Source organism: Rhea americana, unplaced genomic scaffold (assembly GCF_003343005.1).
Source record: "Rhea americana isolate MKP2758 unplaced genomic scaffold, rheAme1 scaffold_164, whole genome shotgun sequence".
NCBI lineage: Eukaryota > Metazoa > Chordata > Aves > Rheiformes > Rheidae > Rhea > Rhea americana.
This window is the reverse complement of record NW_028185750.1, coordinates 1,972,653-1,990,874: the sequence shown is the minus strand read 5'-3', so window position 1 is coordinate 1,990,874 and position 18,222 is coordinate 1,972,653. Positions and strand designations below refer to the sequence as shown.

At 35.2% G+C, this 18,222-nt stretch overlaps 1 protein-coding gene across 2 annotated transcripts in view; it reads right to left on the bottom strand.

The window, feature by feature from the left end:
* RALGPS1 (Ral GEF with PH domain and SH3 binding motif 1) overlaps positions 1-18,222 on the bottom strand; it is a 127,464-nt gene that overhangs the window by 25,604 nt on the left and 83,638 nt on the right. For both annotated transcript variants that reach the window (XM_085300495.1, XM_085300496.1), the window contains 3 exons: positions 15,249-15,386; positions 13,765-13,858; positions 2,005-2,072 (listed from right to left, as the gene is read on the bottom strand). In XM_085300495.1, the coding sequence (XP_085156621.1) occupies positions 2,005-2,072; positions 13,765-13,858; positions 15,249-15,386 (300 nt within the window). The remainder of the gene's footprint in view (positions 1-2,004; positions 2,073-13,764; positions 13,859-15,248; positions 15,387-18,222) is intronic.

Below are 18,222 nucleotides of genomic sequence, written 5' to 3'. Positions count from 1 at the left end.
GAAAAAGGATACAGATAAAAATGAGATTAAATTTAGCTTCTTAAAAATGTGCCACTGTCTAGTAAAAAGCTTTACAAATTCAAAACTGTTTCCATATACTTCCCCCCTGCTCCACTGCATGCATACACCAATATGTTATTGTAGAGTTGTTCACCAATGCTTTGTTACACACCAGCTTGTCCATGAGGGCTGAGCTGCACGCAATGTCTTGTTATTTGATGGTTAAATCATTAATAGAGGCGGGCAGGTTTTGAAGAATTTGCTTTCCAAACAACCATTCCCACGTCACAAACCCTCATCTTGTACAGAATGACATGGTTTCTGGAAATATATATGCAATAAAAAATGAAGGTCATACTTTGGGCCAACCAACCTCAACAGTGTTCCTTTAATCAAAAATATTTCCTAGTTTTGGTAAAACAAGGCTCCACTTTTATGACATCACTTCATGTTGAATAAAATCCCTGGTGCATGTTCAGTTAAGTCAAGGAAAGCAGTATGTTATATCCAGGCTCTCTCAGAACTTCTATACTGACTGTAGTATTCAGATCTGACTGGAATACAGTGACTTCTACAAAGTAATATGAAAGGTGATAACTGAAGAGTAGAAAAAACAAAGATGAAAGATCCACGTTGTCAAGTCACTGGTACCACACAGATTTACAAGACACAGCAAATATAGCAAACGAATGCAGCCATGGCTACCATCTTCTACTTCCAAACAGCAGGGACAAGATTGGATCTGTGCATCAAATTAAATGAGAATGAAAGAAAGATGGTTGGATACTGTGGTACAATAGTTAATTTTATAAATCATGCCTGTACAGCAAGTATGTGTGTTTTGGTCAACTTATGGATGATACTGTATTTTTTTTTGATGATGCTACAATGGTATTATTAATCTTTTGTTCTCCCCCTTTACAYGACAAAATTTTCTCAATTTTATGTGTTACTTTACACAGAAACCTGAAAGGAGAATTTCCTCTATTATTTACTGCATTGATTCCTTTTTACTCAGAGAGTTCTTTCTTCATTTATTAAATATTAATGAAAATTCACACATTTGTGAAAAACAAAACGAATCTAGTTTCTGTTCCAATGCTAACAAACACTGAGTTATCTCTCAGACTCCAGTTGTTTATATACAAGTTAACAATCTTTATTGATGATTCACGCTATGGATAGTATTTCTGAACTGGTGGTCTGGCTTCTGCAAAACAACACAACAATACTACTGGGAGTGACAGTTTCTCTGTGGACTTTTAAATGGTAATAAGGTTGGTGGCAGATCTGGATGTAAATGTGGGCAACCTTGGCAACTTGCCCTAGTCAATCTCCAGACGTAATTCTAGACATTCTGGGCTATAGTGGTATTTCTGTCTTGATATAGAAATGCAATAAACTTGATGCTACATACTAAAACTGTGAAACTTGCTAATGACTAATCTCAAAAATGCTCTTTCTTTTCYACCCATATATGCCTGTTCCTACAGTCAGGCAAATAACTAGTACACACATCATCTGCAGTCTCAGCAAATGAAGTCTTAATTCTGAAATCAAATTGCTTCCATTCACTTAAGATCAATGGATTTGTTTTGCCTAATTAGAAGAATGGTCGTATATGGGATATAATTTCCCTCTGAAAGTATCTTAAAAGTGAGTATCATATGGAGAGAAGAATTATTCAAGGCAAAGAACAATGCTAACCCAAGCACAAGCTGGCCACATATAAATTTGCAATAGAAGTTAGATCAYTTACAACTATCAGAGGAGCAGTGGCATTCTGGACCAAGGATGCTCCGAAACTATGCATATGCAGGGAAAAGTATTGGTTCTCTGATAGTACTTACAAGATAATTTTCTAATTGCAACAAAAACACATTTCTGAAACTGATTAATCCCTCCGAAACCCTTTGATATAAAATGGGTTTCCTCAGTACTTCAGTGAAGGTTTTCTGTAACTGGAAGTATTTTCTTATCCAAACTTTCAAGTAAATTTTATACCTGCAAGATCTTCTTTGGAGGAAACCAGTCGAGGAGAGCTGCTACCTGGTTCAATTCTTAATGATAATCTGTAAAAACAAGATTTTAGACAATTTAACAATAAAATATCTCAACAAAAGCAGAAAGAAGCCCCGAAGAAAGTAATTGCTGTGGCAGTGGTATGCAGGAAGTTTATTACATTGGAAGTGTAGTTATTTATCTCGATATGTAACAAAACAAGCCTATTAGATCCAAGAAAGAAACTGGGAGGAAAGTCTATGAAAACAGGAATTGAAATTGGCATTTTTTTATCAGTGTAAAAGAGTAAGTCAATATAATCTTTCATATGAAAAAAATACTGCAAAAGATGGTATTATTAGATGGAAATCTAATAAACATTTTTTCCCTCTCTGCATGAAAAGTTTAATTCATTCTGTTATCTTGTGGAAATGTACGATCAGAAATATCTATTTAAAAATACTAGTTACTGTGACTTACAGAAAGGGAGCATAATAGGGGAAAGATGAGCAATGCTTAATAGCAAATGCTTAATAGTTGATAAGATTATCAGAAGAAAACTGTAATACTATACAGCCCTCTGTTCACTCCATGTCTTTTATGCTGCACTTACTGTTTCCTCATCTAAGCACTGCAAAGCATGCCTCGATCTTCCATTGCATATGACTTCTGCCACCTCTCAAGTTCATGCACACTCTTAATTTCATATTCATGGTCCTCTATTCTGTACCGGTTTAAGAGGAAAAGTATGCATGACTACAATGTTAAGTAAATTTGAAGGCAGAGGTAAAGAGAATTAAAGGAAGTAATGGCTGTCAATGCACAGCCATAGAAGTTTTAAGGGTTTCAAGCTACACACTGCTATACTCCACTGTATATAAATACTATTGAAAATCTTCTCATCTTTAATTAAAGACACAGAAAACTGTGTGTGGGAGTCCTCTGACAGCATTTGAAAATATCACGTATGGCTAAATTTTCACCTTCCTTATTATCTTTTCCTTCACATACACAGATTTTTATGGGAAATGCCTCCCAGTCTCGAAATATTTCACTTTGAATAGCTAAAAAAAAATAATAGTAGTCAAAGAATTTAAATTCTAAAACACAACAAAGGACATACAGGTTTATTTAGCTAAACTTTGCACTAAAAGATAGTTGTCAATTTTTAAATATGATGGAAAATGGGTAGGTAATGAATTATTCCTTTTCAATGAAGATGACAATCTTTTTATTCCATCAGGATGATTTCAGTGAGTAGGAAATGGCAACAAGCCTCTCCTAGGAGCCAATAACAAGGAAGTTACAGTAATATAATTCAGAGCATGCTTCAAATTTTAATCATATGCAAATTCCTTTCAGTATAGAGAAATGGCAAGAGAATTTACTGGAGTCTTTTCCTAGAAATGGGGCCTTAGTGTGTGAATTTACCTTCCATACCTGCAGAAATATTCCAGTTGCATCCCTGCATCCCCTTGCATGATAGTCATTTGTTTGTTCATTTGTGAGGCTGATCTGTTCCTCACTATATCAGAAGTATATTCTTCCCAGAGTGAGAGCTCAATTTTTGTGCAGAAGTTTTTTTTTTKKTKKTTTTTKKTTTKKTTTTTTTTCCCAACTGTCCATTGCTGCTCTGTGCTATTTATTAATATTGGGAAATGTGGGTACTGAGCTCACTGTATTGCACTGGCTCTTAATTGAGGAATGGAAGATCTTGTGCAAAACAGAATATTCATTTCAATTTGTTTCACRTAACAGTTGTTCTCCAAACAGAACCAAAGACAACCCATCTCCTGCTAATCCTTCACTGCTCCATAACTCCTAATTTCTCTCTTTTTCCTATTTCTCTGTCCAAGGGAGCTGTCATCTCTTCTTCGCTACAGGTGATAACTGCACATTTTTCTGTAACTGTTTATTTATTAGCATTATTTACTTGAACTCCACGTGTCCACTCTCAAACTAGGTACTTAGCTTTGAGGAATTCATCCCTGAAATTTTTTACTTAATTTTTTTATCAGAATAATTACACTCAGTTTTATTAATCCACTGTGGGAACAGCCACTGCCTGTTTGGTGACCATGGAAACACTCACCTAATAAGCACATCCCAAAGAGATCTGACTTTAGTTCAGTCAGTACAAGCAAACAGCTTCTCTCCTTTATGACAGTGTGATTTTTAATGCATTCCTCCTGAAATTTTCTTCCTTTGTTAGAATTTAAATCTACATGTAAGGATCACATACTAGACTGTTATGCTTGAGTATACTGAACAGAATCTTGCTTACTAAGCCAGGTCCCTTCTATCATTTCAAAAATCTATTTACTGGAATTGTGACAGGACTACTGCATACATCTTAAGAGGCCACATATCATTTGTCCAACTTTGCATTTTGTATCAACTTCATTAGCTTTCTATACATCAAGTTCCAAGGCTTGATACACCTCTTACATGTTTGAAACACGGCATGGGTRAAATACTGTATACAGATCTTTACGTAAGAGAAAAGTGCCAAGAACTACTGTTAAGGTTTTTCTTAAGGCAATGATTGTTTTATACTTTATACAATGGTAAGAGTATTTGACAAAACCAAATAGGATCAAGTCCAAACTACTACTTGAGCAACAGTATTTCTTTCTCTTTTTAAATGGTCTTGTACAGAAGAAATGGGACTATACGGCAGGCAGAAAGACGTAACAATCTTATATTTTTAACAAGATTTTAGAAAGAGGTATGGTATCATTATACAACCCAGAAAGCATCCTTGGTGTGTTCTCTGCTTATAAGTTCACTGATGGAGGAATGAGTGAGACTTCAGTGCTATAAAAAGAGATTGCATCACTCCCCAAGATTATATATTTATGAAATGTAAAGACTGATAAAGCTAGTTATCATTTTCTTTAGATCAAAGTATATTCTAAATTCTCTCTCTCTCTTTTTTTTTTTTTTATGAAAAGTATGCAGGTGTATTCTCAGCCCTTCTGAAATCTCTGGAAGTTTGGTCATTCACTTCAACAATGCCAGAATCTTGCAATGTGCTTTCAAAATACCAATGGATATAATTCAGCTATTCTACTCAGGAAAAAATAGAATGTATTAAATGATCAATAAATAAATATGAGCCTAAATTTCAGTTTCCATAAATATAAAACATTCATGCAGACATGTTTAATATAAATTATTCAAAATAACCTGCAAGAAAATGGAATCCTGACTATGAATTGTCATTCCTGGTCCTTCTCCTCTCCTGTTCTCTTTTACACCAAAAAGGCTGGAAACAGTCAAATATATCTTTATTTCARAGAAGGAATACTGACTGCCAATACAGTTTCAACTAGTCTTGGCTTGTTTGTCACCATCCAAATTCGTGTTTGCAATTTCTCTGACCCTGCATTTTCCATTGAGAGGCAAGGGTTGTAGGCATGCACATGCATGCCCATCTCTTCTCACCTGGATATACRTGCACACAGCTATGCCGACACTACAAGTAATGTCTTCCAAATAGCATTCACAAATAAGCCTATCAATAGGTCTCTGCAAACTTTGGTACTCAGTGTATTTATAACCGATGTATGTCATTCGTATCTATCACAGACCAAACTATATTATCCCAGTTCGCTGCACCCAGTGATATCACAAGTCAGAAACTACATTTGTTCCAATATGCCTAATAAATCACTCATTACTCTTATGAAGAGAGTCTCTTTTTTGTGTCTGCAACTGCACATGATCAGAAATTCATCTTATGAGTCACTATATTTGTTCAATAGTACAGCACCACTACACATTTTTTTTCAGAAATTCATTTTTTAAAAATAGCATCTTTGCTTTATCAGAGTTAGAAAACTTGGTTTTAGTGCAACCACCAAATGCTGACTAAAAAGGAAAAAATTAAAAATGTCGTTATTCCACAATTATAAAGCAAGAGTTCAGCTGAGAGACATGATAGGACAGATCCTAGACATCAACCTGGGAAACTCTGAATTAGAAACAGAAATTACCAAGTTGAAGAATTACTATTAACAAGCTACAGTGAAACAAGAACTTGAAGTAAAATCTCTGKGGGGAAGTAAAACAGATATTTTGCTGAACTGATGAACTGCCAATTTACCTTTGGAATTACAAAAAAAATAGCTTTTAAAGAAAAAAGCATATAGAGAATATGTCAAGGTTTTGTTCTTGTAAGGTAAAAAGGTGACAGAAACAAATGTTGATGAATAAAAAAGCTGATACCCCAAATATTTCCTGGAACATGTGATGGCTGGTATGCTCCATAAAGTAAGCAGGACCTCTATCCCACCTAGTCTTAAATAGTACTCTACGATTGAGTGCCGCTGTACAGCTCATTTAAGAGTAACCTTCTYGGCTCTCCAGGACAGGATGAAACTACTGCTAGGACTCTAATGTTCTTGCTCCATTCTCCCAATACTAAACAAGAGACTAAAGACGGAACAGACAATGAGGGGGGAACAGGAGGGAGGAGAGGGGGACTTGCATCCTTGTACTCAAGCAAGGAATTGAGAGGCTCCACAAAGAGGATGAAAGAAACGCATTCATCCTTCCTGAGACAAAGAAGCAGTACAGTCCTGACATTTTTGCCCCTCAGGGCATTTCTGATCAGTATTTGTGTATGTGACAAAACTGGCCTGGCACACCTGTAACATTTTGGGCCGTGCAGCACTTAAACAGTAGGTCCAACACTCACTGGATTTTATTGCTCCTTTATGTCCTATGGAACACAGCTGTCCGTGTTTTTCAGATATCAGATAGCRAAGTCACAACTGTAACTATTGATTCAAATGCAACTGACTCAGCAGAAATCTCAGGCAGCAAAGGTGCTCCCCTACCCTTGCTTTTGACAATAATTCTTAGTGGAAAAGGTCCAAGAAATGCACCTATTCTGGGAGGCCTATTTAAGACGGACTGTGGCAAAGGTTCATTGTGATAAGTACTGATATTTTCAGTACCTGCTATACAGCTCCTGCTATCATAAGACTAAAAGCAACAAGGTGTAGCTGGTATTTTTGTCATTGTTAGGAGTCAGTGCAACACTTTCATTATATATTGATATTCTTGGATGCTCTTCTATAGCATYCTATCTATCTGCATCTAAATTTGAACTAATTTTTATGTAAATCATCTTACTAGTACATTGAAATAGCAGTTTTGCCTAATACATCCTAAAGAATTGAAATATGTATGTAACATCTACAAAATGAGATTCCAATCCTGATTTGCCCCAATAACACTGTAATATAAATAACAGTCTTCACATTGGCTTTAATCCATACTGTACGCCAACACAAAACTCTGCAAGCCTATGTCTAAATCAATAGTACCTATACTGGAAACATTGTATGGGACTGTTTTCCAGTATAGCACAGATTTTAATTCCAGGACAACTATCACTATTGTGTTCCAAACAAACAAAAAAAAATAGTAGCCATTTAAAAATATACATATTTGAGCGGATGTTACAGATGCTGTTCTAGTACTGAGAGAACTGGCAACAGTTTCAAGGACTTTGTCAACATTCTCATTTTTGGTGGGATAAATTCTGAATTTCTTACACATGCAATCTATTCTGGACYTAACAACCACATGTCCTGAACAGCTCCTGAAGAGACTCAAGAGCCAGTCTTATGGAATGTAATCAAGCAGATTATATAGCAAATCCATGGAAATTACATGTATCATTGTTTAGTTTGACATTAGGCTATGTACTTCCAGGATTCAGCATTAATAATCCCATTAATAGACAGCTGTGCCAGTAAGACACAGGATATAGCACACAAAAGTATGGCATTCCATTATTGTCTTGGGAACATTAAAGGTGAGTTTCACAAACATGCTTTACACTTCTTATAATCATACCTTGTTTCAGGAAAACATTTTGTTATGCTCTTAAGTGCTTTGCTAAGTAGAAGTTAAGGAAAAGACACAAGCATGTATTTAATCAATTAAATCAAGCTTTCATCTTAACTGGTAAAGAATAGTTGGCTAAAAAATAAAAACAGGAAAACTGTTTTTGGCAGTGATATCTAACATGTTTACAAGTTGTTCTGAGAAATTATTTTACAGAGCAAGTGCACCTGGTCTGAAAACAGCAGCTGGGGGCATTTTGTTGCCATCTGATAGGTACAAGCATTGCCACATTCTGATAAAATGTCAAAAAAGCATTTACTAGTTCCTTCCTTCTCACTTTAATTTTACTTGAATGGATTTTGAAGACATTTAGGCAAATTTAAATTAGCCTATTTTTAGAAATCCTCAAAGCAGTTTTAAGTAGCATGCCTATTAGTTTTGAAATTAAATGGAATAAATTGTAATGTTATCCTCTGGGAACAAGGTGAGGTTAAATCTAACCCCCTAATCTAGGAGATACTGTAACTCAGAAAATGGAATCTTCAGTGTGAGAAAATAAAATTTACTACTATCAGCCATGTATCTGTTAATTACTAGAATTTTATATAAGCAGAATTCATATCCAACTCTCTAAAAACAGCTGATTATGGAAACCTTCAGTCTGCTGATACTGTCTTTTAATAAAACTTTAATACTAGAGAAGTTCTGGAAGACTGAAATAGAGCAAATCTGATGTCATATTCAAACCAGTAAATTTTATAACTATCTTTAGGTTGGCTAGTATGGTATCAGCCTCAAAAAAAATAATGGAGATTAACATAGGATTCACTTAATACAGAATTAAAACACAGAAATAATAATATTAATCAATATGGTTTTGTGGGAAGGAAATCTTGCCAAATAAGTTTGATTCCTTGATAAGATTAAAAGTATGTCTTGTAGAAAACCTGCAATTGAACAGTGATATGCAATGACAAATGCTAACATAACTCTAAGATCCACAAGCAAAAWAGCACCAAGAAGCATACATAAGCTACTCATTTGAACAGCATTGGTGAGACCATGCTGTATGGTTCAAAATGCAGGAAGATACACAAGAATGGTGCTGAAGAAATGGCAGGCAAAACTGTTTTGCTATAGAGCAGAGATCTCTTGAGGACAAACTTCATCACTCAGCCTCTGAAGTCATAGCATTTGGTGTCTACTATTCAGTTCTTTTTTCACAGGGTATAAACTCTGCAGTTTCACAGCTGTCCTACAAGGAAGTCCAGGACAACTGAGATAGAGCATGGCAACATCTTGTCTTGGTTATGTTGTATTCTGATGTTCCCTCTAAAATGATATTGCTTCTTTAAACTTAAAGACTCAAAACCCAAAACAACAACAACAACAACAACAAAAAAAAAACTCCACAACTGTAAAAAATTCTTAATTTGGCGTTTGGATCAGGAATTTTCTATGGCTGTCAGCAAGGCAGAGTGTCTTAGCTATGTCCCTATTTTTCATAAAGTCTTTGATTAGATATAAAGTAACCCTGAGGGAAGGACAAGGGTGGGAGATGAAGTAAGAACTTGAAAGAAGAAAATATGCTTATTTGTCTTGTCAAGGACCAAGAACAGCTGTGGAGAATACCAGGCTTGAGCTAATGATACTGAAAGGTCAAACACAATAATTTTGGAAACGCTGCAAGACATGGCAGGTTGGAAAAGAATGTGGTCTGGTGTCACAATGTTTGGATACTGCTGTCTAGCTCAAGAAAAACTGCATACCTGGGGACACACACTCTTCTCAGGTCACCCCAGTATCACCCAGACTTCATTTTTCTTCCTGAGTATGACTTCTTAAACTCTTTGAGGAGGAAGAAGATTCTGCAGCAGTTGCCTGATGATATCTCTGAAGCCTGGTGACTGTTGGTGATTCCCTGGGATAATGATGAGTAGCAATACATTTTGGTATAATTGGAAGGAATTAAGGAATTTTGATCTTTGGGGTCCTATTTTTGCCCCTTCAGTTCTGTAACCCGCAAATGTTTTAATCTCCGCTTGTGCAGAGAACAGTATATCAGCTTAGTAAAAAAATTATTATTTTTTTTTAGGATATGATACCACTGTCAGAAGTTTTCTGGAGCGTTCCTACTTACTGGCAAGCAGGAACCTAACACAAGCAATTGGACTGGCATAAAAAACTGGAGAGAAAAGCTTTGTTTATGTAACTGTCAAATTTTCCTTTCCAGTGTAATTGAGGTCCTCATTTGGCAAAACACGTGTTGGGATCTTGCCAATACATTTTAGAGCAGTTTTCTAAGCTTCTCTCTTTGATAGCCTGGTACTGAGATAGGTCTGTTCTTTCTGCCAAAGATCAGGCACAGATCTCTTTAGAGTATACTAATGCTGCTCCTGGCTCAACAAGAGAGGTCACTGGAAAGAGAAAAAGAGAGGAGATTCTTTCCCACTGTAAAAATGTAGCACTCTCTCCCTTTTTAAGGCTTACAGTTTCTTTTGGCATGGGACCAGGAAATGCTTGGAAACTGAAGATCCATTAGGGAGAACAGAGAGGAAAATGTCGAAACAAAATCCAAGAACTTCCTTCAAATAAAAAGACGGAAGAGGAAGGGGAGAGGTCTTTAAGGACGGATGTGGTAAGTTTTGATGAAGACTGTCTTTGATTTAAAGGTTTATTCCTGATGAAACAAACACGGTAGTATAAGGTGAAGGTTTTCTAATACAGAGTAATGSTTATAAACTTCAGGTAAATTTACAATGCTAAAAATCAAACCTTTTCCTCCTTTTAAAACCTCTTATAATTAAGCCTTATATAGTCAGGTTTAGAAAAAAAGACTTGTAAATATGATCAAAATAAGTGTATCAAAAGTATTGCATGTTCTCTAAAATACATCAAAGACCTTTCAGCATTATCAGCATGACCACTGATGGAGTTAAAATAGCTTTCAAAAATTTAAACTGGAATTAGTCAAGACTTTTAGTTTCTCCAGATATTATGTCATGATATTAAATATTTATGGAAACCATTTGTTTCATCTATTTTTACAAAAATATTAGAATTAATGAAAACTATTTTATATATAAAGTTAACATTGCTAAATTATCAGGAAAGTCCATCTAAAAGTCAAATTAAGCAACATGACCAATCTCTTGCATCCAGTTCAGGGGTTGTAAAGCCTATTCGAATTACAGTTGTTGATATTTCCCAATTGCTACTCAGTTTAACTTTGCTCTAAGTTCCATACTTTAATGAAGCATGGAGGTACGCTGGAAGTAAGTAAATAACGATCATTTACTATATCTTAATACTGTGATTTAAAAGGCAGTCTACACAATACAAATCTTAGACTGCTTGACTTTTTTACAAAGCTGTGCACAATGCAACTGTTCAATATGCTTCTGTTGTGTAATGCATCTCCATTTGTGAAACACAATGTCATGAGATGGAAAAAAGGACGGACAAATCCATTCAACATCAGTGTTCTGGCAGCAATTCTAATTTTATGCAGCAAATAAATTCTGTTTTGAAAACATCATGAAAACTAATTCTTTTTTTTCAGTCTTTTTTCTACAGAAATATCACTGTTCTTAGTATCTGTGATCAGTCAGACATAAAGGCACAAACCTGTCAAAACTACAGCCAAGTACGATCTTCCGCCGTGAATGACCCAACGCTGGTTTAGCTTCTTTTGATGGAGTTTACTCCAAGCAAGGGGATAAATTTTGGAGGTTTTTCCTCTCTATTTGAAGCAGATCCTGATCATACTTAGTGAAGCTCTTRTATCAGTTCCAAGAGAATATCATGTCTGAATGGTTTTACCCTTAGAATCATTCTCTCACCGAAAGCAAAGTTCCAAATACATTCATCACAAGAGTCCATCTCAACCGATTTGACTGAGCAAGAGTGCTTTATGCACAATGCATCAGAGCTAAGCTGAATAACTCTGGCAGCTGGAGTTACCACCAATTACATTTAGGTTTAGAAGTAAAGGTAAATCACTTGTCGCATACTGTACTCAAACGTGCTTTTTGCCCCTACTATGGAGATCCTTTCTTCCTGAACTTTCTCAGAATTTTGCATCTCTGTGACAGTAACATCAGCTATAATTACAGAAAAATGTAGAGAAGTTAGGGTAGCTCATTCTTTATGCTGATACATGCATGACACTGAGAACTGTATAAATTAAGTGGGTATTTCCAGACAGGGAAAATACAGTCTTCTGATTCAGTGATTCCACTCTTCTGCTTTCACAGATACCTAATGATGGCATTCATTTCATTAACTATCAAGTTGCAACTTAGAATTATTTATGCATTTATATATTATTATGTATTTATTTATTTGTCTCTGTATTCCTATTAAGAAGTCATTGCAGAGTTCCGTTACTCTGTTGGTTAGAAACGAACYTGAAAATGTTTAGCTTATCAACTGTTGTGTTCATTTATCCTTGTGATAACATTATAATTTAAATTGCTCTTTACCCTCCTTATTCTCTTCCAATTATATTTATACATTATATTATTTATATTTATTTATCTTATATTATATACATAATTTTATATTTATATATATTTATATTTATATTTTACTCTCTAAACTTTTGCTTTCCTATGCTAAAGCCAAGTCTAGTTCTTTCAGTCTTGCATTACAAGACAGACAATCTATTTACCTGATCAAATCAGCATTTTGTTTATATCTTCTGTAAACATGGATGATCAGAAGTGTGTACAGTACTCCACATGAGGTCTCACCAGCTAGTAAGCTAGCTCATCTAGCTCCTGGCTCACCTCCTGAACTGCTACTAAAACAGTATTAACAATTCCTTTTAATTTTTCCTAGAAATGCCATATTTGATCAAGTAGGCCTGCATTTGTCTTTATATGTCTATATCTCACTGGTGATGCTGACATCTATTGATCAGTATCATAAATTCTTGTTACAATACATTCATAACATTTTGATTTTTGTCATTATTATTTGAGTCATCAGGCCATCTGGTTCTTCCTTTGTGGTATCCCAATCATCTTCCACTTTGATGACCCCTTCCAACATTGTTTTTTCAGCAAATGGCCTAAGTACATGCAACTTTTTAGATGAGATTCAACTGAAATATTCAGTAAAACTGGTAATAAGACTGTTTTCTAAGGAATTTCATTATGAACTCTCCTCTTCCAAACATCTTACATACCATCACCATATTAACAAACTTCTGGCTGCCTTGGTTACTTTTACATTTGCTTACCTAAATAGAGGTATTATATTTGTTAGTCTCTAATTATATAGCATCACATCTCCCTTGGTTGAGTTATTTAAAACCTTGGCTACCAGACCTATGATTTAATGTGCTAGTTCTTTCAGAATTATTGGCCATTCACTTCCTCTAACTGGAGTGCATTCACATATTGACTAATGTGCTCTATGCTTTCTATTCTGTATCATTGTGTGGGTTGGCTCTTTCTCCACCTTTTTAGTAAGCATTGCTTTCATAAGCTCAATAAATCAAAATTGTCAGCTTTACACAAGAAGCTTCCAGTCCTGGACACCTCAGAGATGAAGTCAGAATGGTGGTTTTAGGCTTCCTGAAGAAAGTTCCCAGAATACAACCATAATGTAATAGAGTAATAGAATAAGGACTAGATTTTCACCTCCTTTTGTCTTTAATTTTTGCATTTTAGAAATCTGGTTAGAGTCATAAAGGACAAAAGTCCTGCTGGATTTTATTAGGAGTCTTGATATTATCTTGATATTATCAACTATGAAAAAGAAAGTATTGAGAACTCCAGGCAACCCTCAAAATCCTTTTGTCAAAGCCTTTTTGTTCATGTTTTAATCAAACTAACAGATAGGTGATCTCTCTATTACATTACCCAAATCTGAGGGAAAAAGAGTGATACTTACTTATAATTATCATCTTCCACAAACTTCTGAAGTTCTTCAATATAACGTACAGACTTTAAATACTTCTGTACGTGGGGTAGTGTTATAAGATGATCTGTAGAACATTAAAAGTCAAAAAGATGAATATGCACATCATCAAAAATAAATGAAATTATTCTTTAGTTTCTTCTGGTTCTCACAATTATCTTAATGGAAACAGAGTATGAACTATCATGAAGAATAAAGTGGCTACAAATATTACTTTGTTTGACTTTGTTACGAGGATGTTAAAGATTTGATCATGCAAAACTGATGTTCAATTGTTAAAGACAACATAGATGCATTTTACCATCAGGAAAGCTAGAGGATTTATTACATGCTATTAACTCACAAGTGGAAAAGCCTTCCTTGAAGTTTGTTTTGACTGCTTTGGAGAAAATCAAATATGCAGCCATGTTGTAGTATCTGTCTCAACTTTTACGCTCATAGAAACAAATGTTTTAAAGGCACCCATTATTCCTGCAGATTGTTTCTTCAAGGCCATATTTTAATCTTCCTTCAGATTTTTAAAAAAGCATGAAAAATTAATGCATAGCAATACAGGAAGTTGCCATAACTGACAAAGGAATAGTCAGTGAGATAATGATTTGTTTTATCATTTAAAGTGGTCAAAGACAGAAGTCACAATAAAAACATGATACCTGAATAATTTAGCTCTGCAGAATCATGTATTATTATGCTGCATCCCTAGCTTTAAATGCTGACAAATGAAGAGGGTGTATACATGTACATATATACATATATATATAGACACACACACACACACTTATACCTATATATTTATATATTTATTTCTGTGAATAAACTAGTACAAACCAGAGAAAGCAAAATAAGATGCAACTTACTCTTTCTGTCACTTCTTTCTTTCTCTGACAACCGAAATTCCACTGACAATCTAAATCTCTTGACAAAATAATCTTTCTTCTTCCCTTACGTTTGAACTTTACAATAGCTGACTAACAACATGAACATTTACGATATCAAAGTTGACAAGGACAAGGGCTGGCATACATAGCCATACACAGGTAATTTCAACAAAATGATAATGAGATTAACACACTGTACACTCCAAAGACATTGCACCTACTGCAAAGGAAAGGACCTTAGAGAATTCTCTCTCACTGTCTCTGGTGGAAATAGAATATAAACCAAATGCAATAGCTGTACTTGAAAATACGACATTTTTTCCCATATGTACTTGCACTGTTCTAGTAAACTTTGCACAATATCTACTACAGCTCTCAGAATTTAGGACACATATTCATACGCTTGATTTGCCAGTAAGGCTGAAACTACACAGYGACGGGAGCTAAATCATTTAGTAGTGTCCAACTCTACTAATGATAGTCTCTTGTGCTGCCTTTACATAGGGCAGAAACCTGTTATCAGGTTATTGTATTACAGACACTTCTTTAAGATGGAATAGATGAAAAAAATGTACCAACCATAGTTACAGGAGACTTGCAGATCAGCTATTATTCGGAGAATATTGTTCATTTGATTGGATCTTTGTTCATTCTCCATGATGCTGCCTGAAGCAGGATATGCAGAATCAATGTAGATTAAATCTAAGAGATAAATCCCTGAAACAAACAAACAAATCAGTTTGACCTAGTGTTTATGCAGAAACAGTTACCATTAATGAACAGAACAGCCAGTAACCACTGACCACCACTTTGGGCTGGTCTCATAAAACAAAGGAGAGATTGCATCTTGTATGTTCAATTATTAATTAGTATTCTTAAAATTAGTATTCTTAAAAAAGAATATAATAGGTTTTGATCATACGCACTGATATAGGCTGATGTCTACTAAGAAGAATTTGCAGCACCGTAACAGCCATGAGCCACTGATGACAGTAAAGCTGATCCGCATGGAGGTGACAGCAAGCACAACAGTATCTGGCTACAGTGAACAGAGTTTTGCACCGCACTGTAATGCTTCTAGGTCTGCCACTATTTACTACATAAAGATAGTATTACATCTTTTTGCTGAGTTTCTAGGCTGCGTTTGCTAAAAGACAAAACGGAATTACATTTAGGCTTTGATTATGTGATGATTTAAAAAAGGATATGCAAAAAGTTTTTACAAAAAGTTTTAAAGTTTAAAGTTTTTTAATTTATTAGACTCTTTATTGAAAATAGACATGATCACTTTGCCTAGGCCCTAGATTTTTTAGCAAATACAGGAAGATGGTGATTATTGCAGTTGCCAAAAATGCTGATTATTCTGATCTGAAYTGCACTTTTCATCCAAACAGATTTCCAAACTATTGGCAGATTAGATCAGAAGTTGTTCTTAGTGAGATTGAAGCACACTACACACAAAGGTAGAGTGTGGTAAGACGTCAGCTAGCTTCATCATTGAAAATACATCTGCAAATGTTTGGTAGGCAGGTGTTCTGCAGTTAGTCTTTGCTGTATGGTACTTTTACCTTTATGAATTATATAAGGAGGAAAAAGGCAGGTTTCAGATTGAAATGTATTCACAATACTGCATAAAATTTTTTGCACGGTACCTAACTGTATTTATCAACACATACAATCTCACTTTCATGTATGCCACTATGATTTGTAGTGGGCTYCTTTTACTGCTCTGGGACAGTTAGAAAGCCATCACACATGAAGGAAAAGTATGTTGTATATACTTCATAGTCAATATAAGCAAGTTTGAGAAAAATGAAATACCAGAGAAAACGCATGGAAAGTCTTTGTTTTGAATTTTGGAAACCTGAAGTATATGGCAGGCATCTTTAAGTTCTGCAACACAGTCTTACAACACTCAAGAAAGCTACCCTGAAAGTATAATGCAAGGCTCATGTATTTACTACAGTAACTTACTGAAGGCTCTTAAACGAAAAGGAGGAGGAGTAAAGACAGAAAAGAAGACTGAGGAGAGAAACATCCCTGAAAATACAGCATGTTTATAAATGCTCTAAGATCTTTCTACAGCAGTATAATGGTATCTTTAATAAAGAAGAATTAGAATTTAACTGGTGACATTGGCATCTTTGCACTGGCACAAATAACTGTTGAATAATATAGGTAGAAAGAGACATATGGAAGTCATCTAGTTCAAACTCATGCTCAAAGCCAGGCTAAACTGAAGTTGGATCACATTGCTCAGAGTCTTATCAGGTCAAGTTTAGGAATGGAGACTCTGTAGCCTTTCTGAGCAACTTGGTCCAGTGCTTAACCATTCTAACACTGATTTTCTTTCTCTTTATAATAAATTCTAACTTCCTGTGTTACAGCTTGTGACTGTTGCCTCTTGTTCGTTTGCTGTGCACCTCTGAGAAGAATCAGGCCTGTCTTCCCTAAAACCCTGTGCACATGACAACAAAATGGATGGCAAAAATTGTAATGATTTGGATCCACAGAACTAGACAACTGTTGCTTGTTTTGCTCCTACACAAAATTTGAGACTAACAGGAAATGCCATTGCACTGAAGCAAATGTACTAATACATACTCATGAACAAAATAAAAATTTGCTGTGTGATTAATGGGTGAAATCTAGAACCTGACACAGGTTCTTCTACAGTTTTTAAACTAATAGTTTAAAAAACTGGGTAAAAGTAGAAAAAATACATTAAACAACAGTAAACAAAATTAAATATCAGCTTCATAAAACCATTTCAAGAAGTGAGTCAGCCTGAGACCTTGACATGCCCTAAGATTTCCAGCTTTCCATTAAACCCATTATCAAGTGAATGTAGGCAACCTATCAAGATGCTTTGATATAACTGAAAGTATTACTGGTATCTTCCTGATTGTTTGCAGCTATTTTACATTTCACCCATGAAATTAGACTGAAATCTTCCTCAAGATCATGTGATAAAGTTTTGATTCTGCAGAACTGTCTTGCAACCTATAGTAACTGCACACAAGTTCACAGCATCTCAGAGAAGTGGGCAGGACTGTCTTGGACACAAAGTCTGCCTGTGCAGCTTTCCAGACAGAGTGGAAATTGAAGCATTTTATGCTCTCTAAAACCACCCATAGCTTTTCAGGAACATCTTTGTATCATCTATGTAAGTATTGAATACAAAAGCACTGGAAGCTTATAGCTCTTACTCCAGTTCTGAAATCACATACAAAATAAATTTTCAGCTCCTCTTAAGTTAGCATGCAGCCCCAAATAAAATGCCCATTATAGAAAACATTTTTGCGTAAGCTTACTGTGTTCATAAATGGATGTTATTATAGTCCCAAGTCTTGGGACTTACTTACACTCCCAGTACCTGATTATCAGGAGCTCCAACAGCTTTGATATTCTAGTGCTAATTGCTCTTCCACCTCTGTTGAAGCCAGTCTGATGCTCCTAAAATCTAAAATTCCAAATTCTTAATTTGAAAGACATAATTCTTTTATCTATAGATTTGTGAGCAAGATTTGGGAAATGCAGTACCTTTTGAAAG